At 31.0% G+C, this 18,940-nt stretch overlaps 2 protein-coding genes and 1 long non-coding RNA gene across 3 annotated transcripts; all 3 read left to right on the top strand.

The window, feature by feature from the left end:
* The first annotated feature begins 308 nt into the window (after positions 1-308).
* Positions 309-4,777, top strand: LOC133200495 (uncharacterized). Its single transcript, XM_061336284.1, has 6 exons — positions 309-392; positions 646-853; positions 1,366-1,473; positions 2,945-3,038; positions 3,170-3,351; positions 4,608-4,777. Exons 1-6 carry the CDS (start codon positions 309-311, stop codon positions 4,775-4,777), a joined length of 846 nt encoding a protein of 281 aa, XP_061192268.1.
* Positions 4,778-4,985: 208 nt separating this feature from the next.
* Positions 4,986-5,712, top strand: LOC133200452 (uncharacterized). Its single transcript, XR_009722951.1, has 3 exons — positions 4,986-5,057; positions 5,270-5,434; positions 5,569-5,712. It is a non-coding gene; the product is annotated as an uncharacterized LOC133200452 (long non-coding RNA).
* Positions 5,713-15,225: 9,513 nt separating this feature from the next.
* LOC133200496 (RNA-binding protein RO60-like) lies at positions 15,226-17,261 on the top strand. The gene is made up of 2 exons (XM_061336285.1): positions 15,226-15,470; positions 15,737-17,261. Exons 1-2 carry the CDS (start codon positions 15,226-15,228, stop codon positions 17,259-17,261), a joined length of 1,770 nt encoding a protein of 589 aa, XP_061192269.1.
* Positions 17,262-18,940: the final 1,679 nt, after the last annotated feature.

Consider the following 18,940-nt stretch of genomic DNA (forward strand, 5'->3'; position numbering starts at 1 on the left):
GTAAGAGACTTGATGTATATTTGCAATTAAAATAGATATCTTCGAAAAAAAAATGATAGCAATGAATTATCAAAGAAAAAAAAAACAGTCAAGCGGATAAATAATGTAATGAAGCTAAATACGAAAGAAATTCAATTTAATTCAAAACAATTACATTTCATAAATGAAAATAATGAAAATGTATATGTACTATTGATAAACATAATTTTATATGATCATGATTTAAACTGGTACTAAAGATGAACGACTAGTTTCTAATGTTTATTGATACAATTGCGTTTTCAAACAGAGTTGCAACTACAACTATCATGGATTACTTCACAATTTCAAGAGCAAAGATCCTCTCACTTCTCTTCCATGTATCTACCTTGTACATCTCTGTATTAGGACAGGTAACTTTTTATAGAAAAAAAAAAAAAAGAATTATATGCAAAGAAATGCTACCCTTAAAGTAGGCATAGAGCACTTTTTCTTCTCATTTTTTTTTATTACACTGTTCTTCTTCTTCTTCCTCTTCTTCTTCTTTTTTTTTTTTTTTTTTTTTTTTTTTTTTTTTGGTGGAGAAATTAAAATTAAATTTGATTTTTCGAAAATCCAAATATTCGATTCTTTTTACCTGTAAGAAACTTTTTTTCTGCACAACAGAGAAGTTGCCCCACTTCATTGGACACAACTCGCATAGCAAACCATTGTCCAACTAATCAGGATGCTTGGTTTCGAAGAGAAAGGATGTTCAATTGTTCCTCACACAAACAGAACTGTACGAATCCTGAGTTTTTCGTGTATCATTGCATACCAAATGCTTGGCAAAATGAATCCATCGAAGTGTGTGCCATCAGGACCACAATTATAGGTAAAACAAAAATGGAGATTAAAAAAGTATATTCCTTGTGTGAATACCAATCATATTCCCCATTCCAGCTCCACTTTACAAATGAAACTGTCAATTAAAAAAAAAAAAAAAATTTAGTACAAAAAATATGCCCCTGCTTAATATATGAATAATAACTGAAATTATATTATAATAGCATATCTTATCATATGTCCTTAGCTTTTACAAACCATATATAGAGAGCAAAAAAAAAAAAATATTTTTCAAAATATGGAAATCTTTATAACATATCATGTTTTAATTCAAGTGTTCTATATCAAGGTCTTGACACATATCTTTGTCAATTAATTTCAATGCCAGTAAGAATAATAAAATTCCTTTCATTGGAAGCACTTGCCTGAAATATTCATTAGAGTTACTGCTCTTATTACAGATGTCATTCTTTGTACCCTATTTTTGCAAGTTGCACTTAATACAAATGAAAGTAAAAAGACAAAATAATCTGAATTTTTATTTTTATTTTACAAATGTAGGATGGAAATGCCCTGAATTCAACTTTGGAGGAAAAATGGTACAGGAGCACAACAAAGGAAATTGTCGGTTATGTCCATTTCAATACAACTCCACTGATGCTTTCAAATGTATGTCTGTTGTAAGGACTACATTGATAAATTGTGCTTTATTTACAAAACTTAATTTTTTTTTCAAATATTTCAGTTTTAATTTTGATTGAAATTTTAGCAGGAAAGTATAAATAAAATATTACAAAAGAAACAGTATAATAATTTCTCTTCATCTCCAAAAATTTTGAAATTCCAAACTGATATATAAGCATAAAAAATTGGCTATGATATTGGCTGTTCTGCTCTAAACTACTTGATCCAACCGGTAAACGTTATTTGAACTTCTTTCTTAACTTGAATTGGAGGAGAAAAAAAAGTTGACAAATTATAAAAAAAAAAAATGATCTAAAAGAAAAAAATCGTATTTCATTTCATACACAAACTTCGGCAGCATTGCTGAAATGGAGAGAAAAAAATGAAAATCTACTAAGGCATTAAATTATAGATAAAATAAATACATAACAAGCAAATGACAATTGAGAAGTTAAAGTAGAGGTTTTGGTTATAAAATTCACATCGAATAGTAATACATTTTACCAACATACACTCAGATATAAATATATAGCTGGATGTTAAGATTTGAGATTTATATGTATGTTTATGAAAATGTAATGGAGATGGGAGCTCCTTGTTTGCATGTATGAATTGAACATTTTGAACGACGTGCTAATCATAGGTATAGATACATGTACTAGTTATTGTATAGAGGAGTACGTTAATATGGATAATTGTTAAAATATTTGATGTTTTCTTATCTCTGTAGAGCTCAATTGATTAATATTCCAATTGTGAACAGTGACATAGGTGAAGCTGTGTCAAAAAAAAAAAAAAAAAAAAAAAAAAAATCCCCCCCCCCCAAGAAAAAAAAAAAACACCCCTATCAAAAAGGTTAGACTACATCATTTTGTTTAATAAGACTAAAAGAAAAAAAACAAACATGATAAAGCATCTTAAATGTCAGTCAAGTGATGGCATGGAACTTTTATACTGCTAACGTTCAAAGATATGGAATAACCACTGTAGTTTTATTACACAAATTATCCATTTATTACAGAAATATGTTACCGTTGTGAAAAATGAATACCTATTTAAGTGTACGTTTGTTGTCGTACACTTAGTTTTCGGCATTAAAAGTAAACTAAGTAAAGTTCAAATAAGAAAAAAAAAGTCTAATTGAAAGTATGATATACTTTTATTGTTGTTATATATATATATATATATATATATATATATATATATATATATATATATATATATATATATATATATATATATATATATATATATATATATATATATATATATATATATATATGCTGTGCAAATTGCTTCTGGAATTATAAAGCTATTTCCTTATTTATTGTATTATCTCAAACAAAAAAAAAAAAAAAAAAATCATGAAACTGGTATACCTTTGGAAAAAAGGGGTCCGTTTTACAAAAGAGCGAACGAGAAAAACCAAAAACTTTAGTTTAAATTTTAATTTCAGATCGAGAATGTTTCGAATTTGAGAAGGACAGTTCCCTTCAAATTAAGTACACCACAACCTCTTCAAAAGAACCTAGCTCAACAACTCTCGCAAGGTATGATGTTCTTCGAGAGCTTATACTTGTTAATAGCCAATTCACTATTAGATATCGACATTACAATTAAAAAATATCTTTTGTTCCACTAGGTAAGCGTAGTTTGTATGTATCTATAAAACTTGTTTCAGCTCTTTGGATTGCACAGGATTTAGATGTCTTGAAGTTACTTTAGGTTTTACAGTGGGAGTTACAGCAGCTGCTGTACTACTTATTGCAGCAGTTTCAGGGTTCGTTATTTATAAGAAACGAAGCGGTAAAGATATTAATAGTAACCAGGAAAAACATCTACACAAAGAGGCCGATTTCAAAGGTACGTTGCAAACCAGTGACAAATCGTTTGAAATTCACAAATGTCTACTATGCTTGGTAAAGTTGATCTTTCAAAATGATGAAATGCACAAGCAAATCCCTACCTCTTCCATCTTTGGTCTTAATGTTGGAATTAATGTAAAGGAACTTTTTTTCCGTTTTCACTTCTATTTGAATACAATGTAGATTATATATATTTTGTAAGTGATGTGATTCATCTTCTAAGTAAATGAAATCACTATTTATATCTGTACTTTTTGGTTTTTCTTTGACCTTTCCTTACAAATTCAGAATTAATCAGATTTGAAGCAGAGGAAAATATCAATGCAATTATTTTTTTTTTTATTAACATGCAAAATTCGTCGAAACCGTTGTAAGATTTTCTTCTCAGATCTAGGAGATTTCAGAATTGTTTGTTTGTTTGTTTGTTTGTATGTTGTTTAACGTCCCTCTCGAGAATTTTTCACTCATATGGAGACGCCACCACTTGCCGATGGAGAGCTTCAAATTTTGTCCTATACTCGGCTCTTACGGCCATTGAGCAGTGAGGGATCTTTTTCGTGCCAGCACCTACTGCGACACGGGACCTCGGTTTATACGGTCTCATCCGAAGGACTAATCTCCGTGTCCCACAGTGGGATTCGAACCGGCGACGTAAGGATCAACTCCTTACTTCGCGACTCTAGAGCAGATTCTCTAATCACTGCGCCACGCGGACGACTTTCAGAATTGTGAAACGGATTTGGAAGAGACTGTTGTCTCTTTTGATCAATGTGACCAAAGAGTATTGAGCTTAAAAATAACAACAGGATTTTCTTTTATCTTTTTTCCCCATTTTTAAATAACTTTCTCTTTCGTCTAAGTTAAAGTGTTTTTGTCTACCAGATCCTGACAAACAGCACATGACAGGTTTGTCCACTTATGTGATATTCATTCTTACATGGCACCTGAGTTTACTTGTTTTCAGATTTCCATGTTTGTCCTGCTCACAATTGGACTTTTGAGCATGATTTCCAATTGTTAATTGTCCTCCCATTTTATTATACCAAATGACATGTTTTTTTAATTCATAGATAATTTTGTATAGGTTATTAAGATAAGAATATCTGCCCAGAACCCCCACCCCCCACCCCCCCACCCCAAAAAATTGCATTTTAGAGATTTCTAAAAATGTCCACTTTTGTCATCATAATTTGCAACATTATTTGCTTTCAAAGAATATTTTCGCTAATATCCCTAAAATTATTTTGCTTTTAGGCTACAAGAGTAATGATTCTGAAGTGGAAGATATCCTACTTGAAAAGGGAGATACATTTAAAAGTACTTTCAGCCATTTTCCAACATTTATCATCTATCTCGTATACTTTAAGCAGTTGATTGATAAGGTCATAAACAAATTTGCAGATAATCAATGCATTATCACATAATCATTGCTGCAGATAAAAAAATACAATATCAATCATGATGGCATGAAGATGATATAATTCAAGAATAATTTCCTTGAAACAAAAAAAAAAAAAAAAAAAAAAAAAAAAAAAAAAAAAAAAAACACACACATACTAACATATTGCAGTATTTTAAAAGAAAAAAAAAAGTTATTTCCTGAAAATAAAAATTCTGAAATGATAATTTCAGGTTTAAGTCAAGAAAAAATTACTCCCCATGACCCACTACACAGAGGCTTTTTTTCAAAAACAGGACAAAAAGGTAAGTATAATTTCACCATTGAAATTATATGGATCTTGCTTAGAAATTGTCCTCAAGTTAAAAACCGTAATAATAATTTAATTACCTAACTGATATTCTTTATTGAAGGTTTGCTCATTAATGTCTTTTTGATTATTTTTAATATACTGCTTTACAGAGGGTAAAAAAAAATCTTCCATATTATCGAACGTTTTCTTCTCATTTTAAATTAGATACTCCATACGTTCCAAGTACCCACGATAAGATTTTTACTCCTGAAGAAGAAAGGCCTGTATTCATTGATTATACAAGCAAAAGTATCAGACAATTCTCCTTTTTTGGGTTCTCACCACAGGAAATAGTTGACAACTTGGCTAGTGCCGGCTTTTTCTATGCAGGTAATGTTTGCTTTGTAAACATTATGACATCAACACATACTATCAAACATATTAGACTGTATTCATAGAGTGTATTTTTTGCATTGGAAATTTAAGATAAGTCATCTATTTTGCTTCTCTGCTTCTCTTCTTAGGTTATGAATCCTCAACGGCGTGTTTTCATTGTGGTTGTAAGAAGGATGACTGGAAGTTGGGAGATGATGCCATTTTTGAACATCTACGCCTAAATAGCAAGTGTTCCTTTGCAAGAGACATAGAAAATTCAAGAAAGCAGGCAAACCTCAATCTAATTACAGAGACATAATCAGTTAACAAGGAATATTGTCTGCTTAAAGGACTTATAGTGGGGGAAATTTAAATGGAACCCACTGCTTTTTTAATATGGAGTTCACTTAATTTTGTAAACTTATAGATATTCAACATATAAAAATCTCTGAAATATTAAACGCATTAGGTAAATATTATCCTGTTAAAATTCAAATAATTTCCAACCTTGCTTTCACAAAATGAACAAAGAATTCAGGTAAACTTTCTTGATCACTCTCAACTGTCTTCTGTCTTTATCTGCTCCTTTTCAAATTTTTAATTTTCATTTTAGAACAAATTCTACCATAGTTACCAAAGACCTGCTTCATTTAAGGGGATTAATGTTTGTTTAATTAAAGAAATATGCTCTGATGAAAGTTGATATTAAAATAGGATTGTCTCTGAAATTAAACATGATAATCATCCTATGAACCACCTTGCCAAACAAGATGAAAGTTATTTAAAGGGTTTCCATTTAAGATGTAGACGTATGTCTATTCAACTGTGGCACCAATTGATAAGACCATTCCAAATCAGAGGATTGACGTTCAACAAAGGAAGATATCGATTGAAACATTGTATTAAAATATGAAAATAATTACTGCTTTCATTTTAAAATATAAGCCTTCCAAGATGACATAGATTCATTTTTTTTAACAAAAACAAATTTTGTTCCATGTGTTAGGTGAAAATAAGGGATTAAAGTTTAACATGGTAATACAAAAAAAAAAAAAAAAACATCATTAAGAATCCTTTCAATGAGAACTAAGACATGAAAAGTCTTGAAGATATGCAAATATTTTCAGATAGTGCACATTCAATTTTGTCCAAATCATTTTGCAATTGGTAGTAAGGACGCCAATGAGGTACCAAACTCTATTGATTTTTAAACCCTCTTCTCAAGAACGACTGTGAATTAATTTATCCATAGAGGCAATTTTTTATTAAGTCATGGGTAAAGATTAAAGAAGGAGGACTTGGGTATGGGGCAATGATAGAATATGCATGTTTTATATGTTTCTTCAAACGTTCTTCCCAAGAACATCATGGGAAATGCTTTAGCATAAACTGCAAGTTCCGCCATGAACGCGAATGGTATAGCAAAATTAGTGGATCCCATTTTAACATTGTCATTTAAAGCGAAGATTCTTAGAATTTCCAAGACCTGCAAGTCAATATTAAGTTATATAAATATGCTTTAGGCCTGAAAAAGTGCAGCTTCAGGTGTGTACAAGCCATGTCATATAAGGGTAGGACTGAAGTAGAGTGAGGAATTAATAGTTACATGTACGCCTCGCCAGGTGCATGTATACAATTTATTAACTAGATATAATCCCGTACCTGGTCACTACGTATACAAAACTATGTAAGAAATTTACCCTATCCTTAACAATATAGTCCGATCTCCATGGTTTGTAAAATTGTTTCTCCCTAGTATTGTTTCATCGCCAGTGTAAGGTGCCTATTATGACAATACGTGCTTTGTAATATTGCTTTGTGAGTGTTCCGTACAGTAATTTAACGTACAGACTTTGAAGAAGTTAAGTAAAGGAAAAAAAAAAGAAGAGTTTCATAATGTGTGCTCGTTACTGATGTTAGCTAAGCATTTAATTGTAATCAGACATTGTCACTTAACAAGGTCAACTGAAACTGTTTCAAAAGATTGATTACTCCTTATTAACCATGTATTGATTTTTAAGTGACCATGTATAAGTATTACACCCTATTCACGTGACAGACGTAAACCAGTCGTAAGCTAGGAATTCATGGAAAAATCACTTGTGGTTGGGTATTATGTATCTCACCTCTGGGTTGGGATATCTTGAGTATATATCAAACTTTTATACTGTGTACCCTATCTCTTTTAGTCTTGGATTTCAAGAGGCAAGCTGCATGGATATGATATTTAATAAAACTTCCCCAGCAATATCTTTTTTTTTTATAAAACATTTGTCCTCTTCTTTTAAGGAATACAGTATTTTTATGTCATTTGATAAGATTTGAATGATGTAATAGTGTTTTTCGTTGCTAGCAAAGTTCCAATCGACCATGTGTATAAGGCAGGGATGAACAAATGCATGCTTTTTCTTCAAATGATATCTTAAATATTTAATGTTATAATACACATGCACATGGGCATAATTGCCAAAACATATAACAGAAACTAGGCGAACTACCGTGCACAAAATGCATGAAAATGCAGTATACAAATAAGTTGTTTTTTTTATTCCGAATGTTTGAATTCAAGAATTTTTTTTGATTGTATGATTTAAATCTCCTCATTATTTGTCACATATATTTTAAAAGACATAGCTCGTGTCATTTATTTATTTTTTTTTTTAAAGTTTTATCTTACGTTTAGCATGTCAATAAGGCAACGCATTTTTCTTTAAAAAATGCTAAAATAATGTGTTTTTTTTAATTGAATATGTTCTTTCCTAACTTTTGAGATTAGGAAAAAAAAACAAATGAGATTTTAAAAAGCAACCTATAATTTTGTAATCCCATATTTGCTTTATCCAATAGTTAAAATGCTTATTTAATTAAAACAATGAGATTTTTAAAAGCACTTATTACTGAGTGATCTCAAATTCGCTTTATCCAGTAGCTAAAATATCTATTCATTAAATCTATATTTACATACCATTTAAACTAGATGGATAAAGCAAACATTCAAAACACAATATAGTGAAGTACATTTCTGTAAATTATGATAAATTTGTATGTTTTCGAATAAAGTATATTTCTGTTGCTACCTTTATTCATTTATTTGCAATTCTTCGACGGAAAAAAAGCAGGAATCTTGTTTAATAACGGTTTTAATATATTTGGTTTTTACATGATCATTCTATGCGTTTAATGTTAAAAGAACCAGTCTAGTTAATCATGACTTACAACGAAACAAATGAAATAAGACGTAATATAAAGAGTAAAAGTTTTGAAACATTATGTAAACGGCATTTTTTTTTTTCAAAAGTTAGACAACATCAAAGTCTTCTATTGTGATAAATCAACAATACCTAAATCCCATACTTCAATTTTCAATTTTAAAGTATATCTTTCTTTACAGTGTAAAAAAAGAGATACCATATTATTAAAAAAAAAAAAAAAAAAAAAAAAAAAACGGGGAAAATCAGATTTAAAAGAGGAAGATCAAATACATACATTTCTGGTGTGTCTTATTGGGCAAGAAGTATGGCCAATTTGATAATTTTCCAATAATATGTGACTGACATTGGAAATCCAATAGGATAATAAACGATAATTACATGTAGATACAGTAGAGGATAAGAAAGCTTCACGTATTTCTAAGCACAGTATAACCTAGCTTTTCATGGACTGAAACAACCCGTAATATTTCTGTAGAAATACTGTAACAAACATAAATATTTTTTGGGTTTCAATAACGGCTAACAAATTGCCAGAATTTGCCAAGATGAATTGAAATTAAATGTTTTTCTTATCGGTGTAAATCAACGTCACTCTTCATCTGTTTACTGAACACATCTTTGAAAAGGGGGTGTGACGGTACAAATTGTCGTTTTGTACATATTGTCGTTGGCGACAATACACATGTACATATTGTCGCTGGCGACATTATGTACCCCACCCCCACTGTACATATTGTCGCCCCGCAGATATTGTTGCCCAAAGATTTCTTTTGTTGTTTTTTTGGTATTTTTGTAAATGTTATTGGTAATTGAATCACAATGACGTGTCTCGTATGCTATTCACGCAGCGTGATTGTGACGGTATATTTTGTCGTCATGTTCATATTGTCGCCTGCAACAATGTTCACCTTCCCTCACTGCGTATATTGTCGTCCATCAGAACATGCCGCATTACAATTCACGGCAATGTTTCATATAAATGTGGTCAGAGAAATCAAAAATTTCAAAAATGGTCATATACACTTAATTTATATTATATATATACATGTATATATATATATATATAGATATATAATGTGTATATATTCCTATGTAAAACTTTGATCACCCATTGTGGCCCCATCCTAATGGGCTCATGTTTGAACAAAATTGCTTTTGTTTTTGTTTGTTTGTTTGTTATTATAATGTCCATCTCGAGAATTTTTCATTCGTATGTAGGCGTCACCACTTGCCGGTGGAGGGCTGCAAATTCAGACCTATACTTGACACTCAGGATCATTGCAGTGAAGGATCTTTTTCGTGCCAACACTTCAGAATTGAGCGTACCCTCTGTATCGATAATTTTTACATAAGTATATCTCTACTGACCCAGTACTTCTTGGGGGAAAAAATGAAAGATTTTTTTTCTAAATATTCTATGAAAAACCTTTTATAGCCACACCTGCCCTTGAGTGACATGATCTGAATAAAACTGAACCTACACTGAAACTTTCACATAAGTTTTATCTTTTCTTACACAGTGGTTCTTGAGAAGATTTTTAAAAGATGTCAATAAATTTTCAGTAATTCTTTACTACATGTACTTCCCTTGAAATAGGACACAACCCTTCATTTGAACAAACTTGAATCCACTTTATCCATGTATGCTTCGTGGTAAGTTTGGTTGAAATTGACCCAGTAGTTCTTGAGAAAAAGCTGAAAATGTGATTACTAATGAGCAAAAAAAAAAAAACAAAAAACAAAAAAAACAAAAAACAAACAAACAAAAAACAAACAAACAAACAAACAAAAATAAAACAACAACTAATGCATGAATCCAATGTCCCTAAGTATATATTGCAAGAAAAAAGACTAGGCTGATTTATCAGGTATCTAAAAAATTACGGTATATTGACATATCATTTTGATGTACTTCAATCCTGGACACAATTTTCTGACCAAAAAGTTTTCTAGTATTGCAAGTAATGCTGTCTGTCTCCCTCCGTGCGTGTGTGTGTGTTTGTCAATGTCCCTTTTTTTTCTCAAGTAAATATTCGTCAAAACAATATGATTGCGCCCAGGAGAAAAGGGCCTTATGGCAATTTTTATACATTTTAAGTTCTTCATGGATATTAATAGAGCAAGGTTAGAAGTTGCCAAATCTGAATTTTTATGGCCCTACGTCAACTCTAAGTAGGTTTTTTCTTCATTCATATCAATGATACTTTAGCAGGTAAACAATGACGTCACGTTACTTTCGCACCAACGTCAAAGGTTTTCAGAGTGAACATGACTTTCACTTTGCATTGTAATGTTACAACGGTAATAAATGTATGTTATTTAGCATTTCCAGAAACATTTTTGAGACATTGTCTCTTTTAATAATTGTATAATATGATAATGAATAGTTGTATTAACTATTATCCATCATGCAGTGGTGTATAGAATTATGAGTGTTTTTTCGTTTGTTTGTTTTACATTTCACTATGCTGGAATGTCAGGAAAACTCGAGAAGCAAGCGGCTTCTGTTCAATATCAATTTCTTCTCTCAAAACCAAAGTATTTATCTCGTGTAATAATCGTTTGAGAAACCTGTAGAATTCATTTGAAAAATCATCTCATTTTAAGCACGGCTTTTGATAGGACAAGATGTCAACTTTTCTTTCTTTCTTTCTTTTTTTTTTGGGGGGGGGGGGGTAAATCCAGTATAAACGATATCTTTTTCAAAATGTGAAGTTAAAAAATATTTAAAAAAAATTCTCGGGAACAACAATAAAATAGATGCTGCTGGGTAGTGAAAATTTGTTGGTGTTTTTTTTTTTTTTTTTCTAAATATAATTAGACAGAAAATTTGTGAAATGTAGTGAGTTACCGTATACGCTGTACAACAATTTAAGGACATTAAGTTGATACACAGCATGTTAAGCAACATTCAATAAAAAAAAAATTCAAACAAAAAATCAGAAGGACTTCTGCCCGCATGTGGTAACAAAACTTCTTTTTTTTTAATTGAAATGATACACATTTTTTCAGTCACAGCAAGGAAATTTTTTGAATAATTAATTTTAAGTAAGCAGGTTGATAAATTATAAACAAATGGATGAATAATAATTCACATGCATTAATGAGAGGAACAGATCCAGGATGACCAGTAGTTGGATTGTTTGGGGGGGGGGGGGGGGGGTTAATGTTAAATGACAGAAACATGCAATACTTGTAGTTAACATTAGTTTAATAGCATATATATATATATATGTTGTTGTTATGAATCAATGACGTGCAGATTAATTAATAGAATTTTTTCGGCTGGGGGGAGGGTGTAAAAATTAATTGAAAGTTTTATATATCCAGTCAATGCGACTGGTTCATAATATTCCTTGACTGGCTGAGTTTTTAAATGACAAATTTTTACGATGTTGCACACATTAAGTACATGTAAATATTGTTATGTGATGGTGTGTGTAGACCCCCCCCCCCCCCATTTCTCGCGGCTTCTTTATCGTATGAAATTCTAATGTTATTTTTTTTCAAATGTTATTGTATATGAAGTTTTACAATATAAAAATTCCATTCTGGACCCATGCCAGAGACTTGGATATGCTTATCCTTATAAAGCTTTACAGATACACTGTACAGGAGTTAGGTCACGGTAATATATAATGACCCTGGCCCTCTTCCCCGGTCTCCTGCACTGCCACAAAAATAAAAACATACAAAAATATTCTTCGTCTTTTGTGCAGTTTATTTTTAGCATTTAATTTAATTTTTACAGTGCATGTTTAAATACAATTTGATCTTAACAAAATTTATTTCAATAAATCCAAATAACAAAATCAGTCCGTTTACATAATTCAACGGCAAGTTAAGCAATATCATACTAAACCGATAACTAAGATTATTATTTCAATAAGAAAACGAGTTTTAGATTGATAATAGAACTGTAATGACATACAATGCTGAGATTCCATGAATGACAAGGATTACATATATTACATACATTTGACTTTTAAGTAACTAAAAACTACAGATAAAGCTAAAACCTTATATTTTTTTATGCACACCAAAATGTTATATTTTCCAGTTACTGAAAATAAATAGACAGCAAAAGAAAAAAAGATAGAGATTTCTTTTCATAATACGATATTGTTGTGTTTCTGAAAAGTCGCCTTTTCATTAAAGTTTCACATTTCACATTGTATTAATAAACTGGATTTAATGTAACATCTCTCTCTCTCTCTCTCTCTCTCTCTCTCTCTCTCTCACACACACACACACACACACACACACACTAGGTATACATACATGTAAACTCTTTTTTTAAGCTAGAACAATTCGAACAATTTTATTTCATAGGGTAGTTTTTGTTTGTTTTCAAGTACTTACATCGGAAGTGGCAACAACAAAAATAAGACGAAACAATTTTTTTTTAAAATTTCATTCTATTTTATTTTATTTAAATCTATGATCATTATTACCGGAGAAAAAAAAATAAAATTCAAGTTATTTTAAAATTAATTTCATGTTAAAATAAACAGATGCACATGTAACAGATTTAAAAAATAAATGAAAGTCTGGTTCAATGTAGCATCTATTTCTTATTCTATATTTTTTTTCTCTTTCACTTTGACAGCAGCTAGTTCCATGAGCTTTCAAAAATACTTTAAAGAAAGTATAAATATAATACTTACAATTAAAACGTTTTTTACGGGAGCAAATTTGTATGAGTATATTGATTTTGAATGGTGTTAAAAAAAAAGAAAAAGAAAATCCCTCTCTGGTACCTCTCTAGTATCTCGCTTGTCAGAGTTACCTCTCTTCTTTTTATTTATAGTTCTTAAAAATAATATCACGTCTGTCATTCGTTCGTACTTTTGCTAGATTTTTGAAAACTTACAAGAATACTTTTCTTAACTTTCTGTTGAAAGAAGTGTGATCAGTTTCAAATTTTGGCAATTAAAGCATTTTACAACAAAAATTTAAGCACGATGTACCAATACTTCAATGTTTACCTGATCGATGTGTTGAGAATGGGGGCGGATCTTATACAGGAAAACGATTTCCTCTGCAATATTTTGATAATATACCCGTGTCTAACAAATAACTTCAATTTGTCTGTATATCAAAATCGCATTCGTTCGATCATCCATATTCAATTATCCAGAAAATCGCCTTGTCTGAAGCTTCTATACATGTATAGGAAATGCATACTCCAACATGCTAGAGGTTCACGGCGAGATACTTTTGACTTGGCGCTGAGGGAGAGGGACGTTAACCGAGGCTCTTACTTGTAGGAGTAAGGAAATGCATAGCCCAGATCAGAGACGTATAAATGTACAATAACATACAGTGAAGAAACGGGTCTCGAATAAAATTCTAAATTAATATTTTAATTAATATCAGTGGACTAGAAGATCAAGACTTGAATTAAAGATATAAATGAAAATAAATAATTATTTCAATGTTGAGAACAACGACAAAATGAGCTAGACGTGTCAAAACGTAAAACACGTGGATAAAAAAACTGCGTCGACGCTTACCGTCTGCAACGTCATATCTTTATGACGTTATTTCTCTGTTTTAGCAAAATTGCCATAAGGCCCTTTTGTCATGGGCGCAATCATATATCGACGACAATATATGCCGACCTTGACTGTACATATTGTCGCCGACGATACTATTTGCTTGTGTTTGACTGTACATTTTGTCTTCCATTATGCAGGAGGAAAATAAGGCTAGTCTCGGTACATATTGACGCCGGCGACAATATGTACCGATGAATGACAATATGTGCAGTGAGGGTAGCTACATATCGTCGTCGACGACAATATGTACAAAACTACAATATGTATCGTCACAGGGTGGCTAATCTTAATTTAATTGCTGGGCCGGTAATAACGTATACAGAATGTATCTGTCGTTTAACAAAACAAACAAAAGAAATGTTGGCCTTAGTTTTGTCTTTAAGAGGGCTGGGTGATTGTGGCCATTTTCAGACTTTATTGATCTCCTTTAGAAGAAGATTTCCATATGAAGATATACAAAAATGTTTTAAAACTAAAATGTATGAATTTTTTGTTTGCCAAACGATAGTTGACAGCTAAAGATATCATATCTAAAAAAATAAGTTATATCTGATGGTTAATTTGTTTAAATTCCTTAAATTTTAATGAGATATCTTTATTTTATCCGCCATGTTTCCATCTAAATTTTTCTACTCAAAAAATTATCTCTGACGTTTGATTCCCGATGACAGAGTATCATTTTAGCTCGAGGCAGAACCAAAAAATCTGAGTACGTGATATTGTAGGTTAATGGACACCATAAAGCTACTGTATTTTTAATCATTGTTTTCCTTTGTTTTATTTGATTTGTGTGCATTTTTTATTTCTTTATTTTGTTTAGCTTCATTTGTTTTTATTTACATAATTTTGTCCTTTTTTATTTTTAAATTACATCTATGATTATTTTGATTTTTTAACACAATTTTAGTCTTTTTTCAATTGGATTTTATTTTTTCATTTTTTTTCTCTCCATGCGTTTCATAGTTAAGGTAGTTTAGGTAAACCTTTCAAAAATCAAATCGAAAGTACGCTTAGGGATTTTCCAGCCAAAAAAATGGCGACTCGTGATCTCGATGATATGGAAGTCGAATTTCATGGACTGGAAGCCGATCCAACGGATTTTGAGAATCAAGAAATTAAAATTTCACCCTATCAAATTTTAAATCCAGATGGTGGTTACGTATATAAGACGACCCTTGAACTACAGCTTTGTAGTTTCATTTGTACTGGCTCATCTAGCAGAAATTATAGGACAAGGAGTCGAGAGATACGGTTAGAGGACATACCCTTCGTTTCTGAGTAAGTAGATGATTTTTACTGTCTTGTTTGCTTTATCATATAGTTTTTCTCTAAATATAATCTAAAGAATAGAAGATAAATCAACCAATTAATTAATTAGAAACGATGAATAAACAGAAATAGAATACAAATCATTAAAATTCAATATAAGAAATCATGTATGAACCTTTCTTTCTTACATATTATATACCATATATTGTCAAAGCTATTTCAACTTAAGTCCTGTTCTGTATTATTGTATGAATGTAAAATATTCACTTTTGCAGATTAATTCAAGATGGACTTGGTGAGAGGGTTGTTGAACTTCTTCTTCATTTCCAGTATCGCGCATGCAGACAAGACCCATTGCTTTTTGTATTAGGTATATGCTGTAGATCGAGTGACAGGCAAACAAAAAGAGCTGGATATAATGCACTTCCGTCAATTTGTCGAATACCAACACAACTGTTCAAATTTCTAAGTTTTTGTCAAAAAATTAGTCAGAAGAATTCTTTGTCTAAAGGTTGGGGCAGAGCACATCGGAAAGCAATCTGTGATTGGTATCATAGTTACGGAACATCAGAAACCAAATTAAAACTTTTGGCACTTCATATAACAAAATACTCCAAAAGACATGGATGGCGACATAAAACCGTAATGCGCCTAGCCCATCTCAATGTCAAGGAAGAAGAAGATCCAGCCTTGAAGTATCTGGTGATTCTTGCAGTGAAAGGAAAACAATATGCAGATTCTACCACCTTTATGGAGAATCAAAGAAAACGAGAATTTTATCAGACGTCAACCCTGAAAAAAATAAGCGACCTCCTCTCTTCGATAGAAACCGTCAAACATACAAAGGATGTCAGTCAAGTGAAGAGGCTTATCTTGGAGCATAGATTAGTGAGGGAACATATACCGACCTGCTTCTTAAACGAAAGAGAGGTTTGGTTAGCTCTTGCAAGACATATGCCAGTGACTGCCCTGATTCGAAATTTAGGGAAAATGTCTAAGCTGGAAATCTTTAAAAGAAGCACTTCAGAGGAGAAGCCATCTTTTGAAGAATACTTAGCACTTGAAAAACTTAAGAACAAGGAACTAATCAAAAAAGAAAAGGTACATCCCTTTACCTACATGCTAGCAATCAACCAATACAAAAAAGGTGAAAACAGATCAAAATCTCTACAATGGCCAATTTACCCACAGATTTGCACTGCACTTAAAGAAGGGTTGTATTTATCTTTCGAAAATATTAAGCCTACAAATAAACACTTTTTGGTGGCATTGGATATAAGTAAATCGATAGAAGAAAGTGTAACTGTAGTGGGATCTCCTTCTCTACAAGCACTGGACGTAGCTGCCTTTATGCTGTCTCTGACAATTAGGACAGAACAAAATTGTCATGCAATAATTTTTTCGAACAACAGAGCAACTGCTTTGCCTATCAGACCTGATGATGATATTGAAGTGGTAGCTGAAAAGATAAAGGACTTAAGAAGTCCACCGAGTGAAGTCTCTGCTGACGCATCTCTGCCATTTAAGTATGCAATTGAAAAGAAGAAGATTTACGATGTCTTCATTATTTACACAGATTCCTACGCTACTTTTGGAACCCCGCATCCTTCGCAGGCATTACAGTTTTATCGACAATCCTCAGGAAAGACTGATGCTAAATTGGTGGTCTGTAACTTGGCCTGCTCTGATGTCTCTATCGGAGACATAGATGATCCCTTAACGTTGACAGTGTGTGGATTTGATTCCTGTGTTCCACAAATCATATCAAATTTTGTTAATGGGAATTTTTATTCCTCGTGAGTGTTTTGAAAGTGCTTACTTTTATTTTCATGAATTTTTATGCATTTGAATCTTAAGCAAATCAAGGAACTCAATTGTGATAAGAAATTTTTGAAATATTTCATATAGATGCAAGAAAAAATAATTCAATAGAAAAAAAAGCGTATGAAAAGTCATATGTGGGTATATATGTTGAATTACATGTATTTTCTTGCATTATTATTATTATTATTATTATTATTATTATTATTTATGCTTGTTTGTTTGCTCGTTTTTATTTTTTTCGGGGGGGGGGGGGGGTCGAAAGGTTATACTTGTATCATTCTTACAATGTGAATTAAATTTTCGAAAAATTATACGAATTAGAAAATATTCAAAAAGGTTAACAAGTTCTATAAGTTATATCTCAAGTCTTGAATGTTGTGGGTTTTAACATGCTAAACAATATTTTGATGTTGGTACGTAAAATTGTTGTTGGTTAATACTTGCGCCATTGGTGATTCCTTTTGTAATGACTTAGAAATAATCTAAGACGAATTTAAAACTGTGCTTTTGGTACAAATTATTCAACTGCAGTAGTTATGATTGAATATATACTAGTGCTCAATGAAACTTACATTGTTTCATTTGTCTTCATTAACTTAATAACATGTATCTATATGGCAAATGCCATGATTTGTGGCTGTCAATTCATTCATAATCATATTGTTCGAATTCTTTAAATGTGGAATATGCCTTACGTCAAATATACAGTGCAGTTACTTTGTCATTACAGTGCTAGTGTAGATTTGAAAAGAAACTTTACGCCCATATGATATCCTCTCATTACAAAGTAAAATACATAAATGTGCAATTTAAAGCACTGTTAGATACATATATATTTAAATTTTTGTCAGTGAATTTGCGCTCATGGTCCAATAAAGCTATGACTGGGAAGTAATGTCAGACATTTTTGTTTCAAGAAAACAAATACATGTATCTGATTATGATGATAAATGTATGAATAAAAGCGATTACTGCTTATAAAAATATATCATAAAAGTGTACAAAAAAAATTACTCTTATTTTAATCAGGTTTAATCTGACTAAAACATGTCAGTTTTCAGACATTTGTATGATTCATATAAAATGTGATTTGATTCTTAGATTTTTTAGAACAACAGCAAATTAATGAAGCAATCTTGATAAACAGTCATATTTGGGTCATTTGACTACTAGAAAAAATCAGCTAAATATGTTGGTTTAAAGGTCAAAAATATATTGTACTTCTCAATTCCTGGAGTTCTTATATATATATATATATATATATATATATATATATATATATATATATATATATATATATATATATATATATATATATATATATATATATATATGTTGTTTACAAATTTAAAGAAGGAATTAATTTACTCTTATTTTTAAACATACTCCCAAGTTGATAAAAAAAACGATATGGAAATGTTCATGTATCGAAATATCTATATGTATGTAGTTGAAATTATTGAACAATCTAAGAGAAATAATTGATATGTCTGTGGTTTTAAACTTCCAATCATAATATTATAGCTTTTACAATACGTTGTCCAACTAAATTAAAATCTTGAATTCTGATACAGCTTCAATGTATATGAGTGTTTTATTCTGCTAAAAAAAATCTGTTTATGAATTTAAACAAAAAAAGTTTTAGTGAATTTTAT

This window comes from Saccostrea echinata, unplaced genomic scaffold, assembly GCF_033153115.1.
Source record: "Saccostrea echinata isolate AGI-Se365-2 ecotype Australia unplaced genomic scaffold, CSIRO_AGI_Sech_v1 ptg000040l, whole genome shotgun sequence".
Lineage (NCBI taxonomy): Eukaryota > Metazoa > Mollusca > Bivalvia > Ostreida > Ostreidae > Saccostrea > Saccostrea echinata.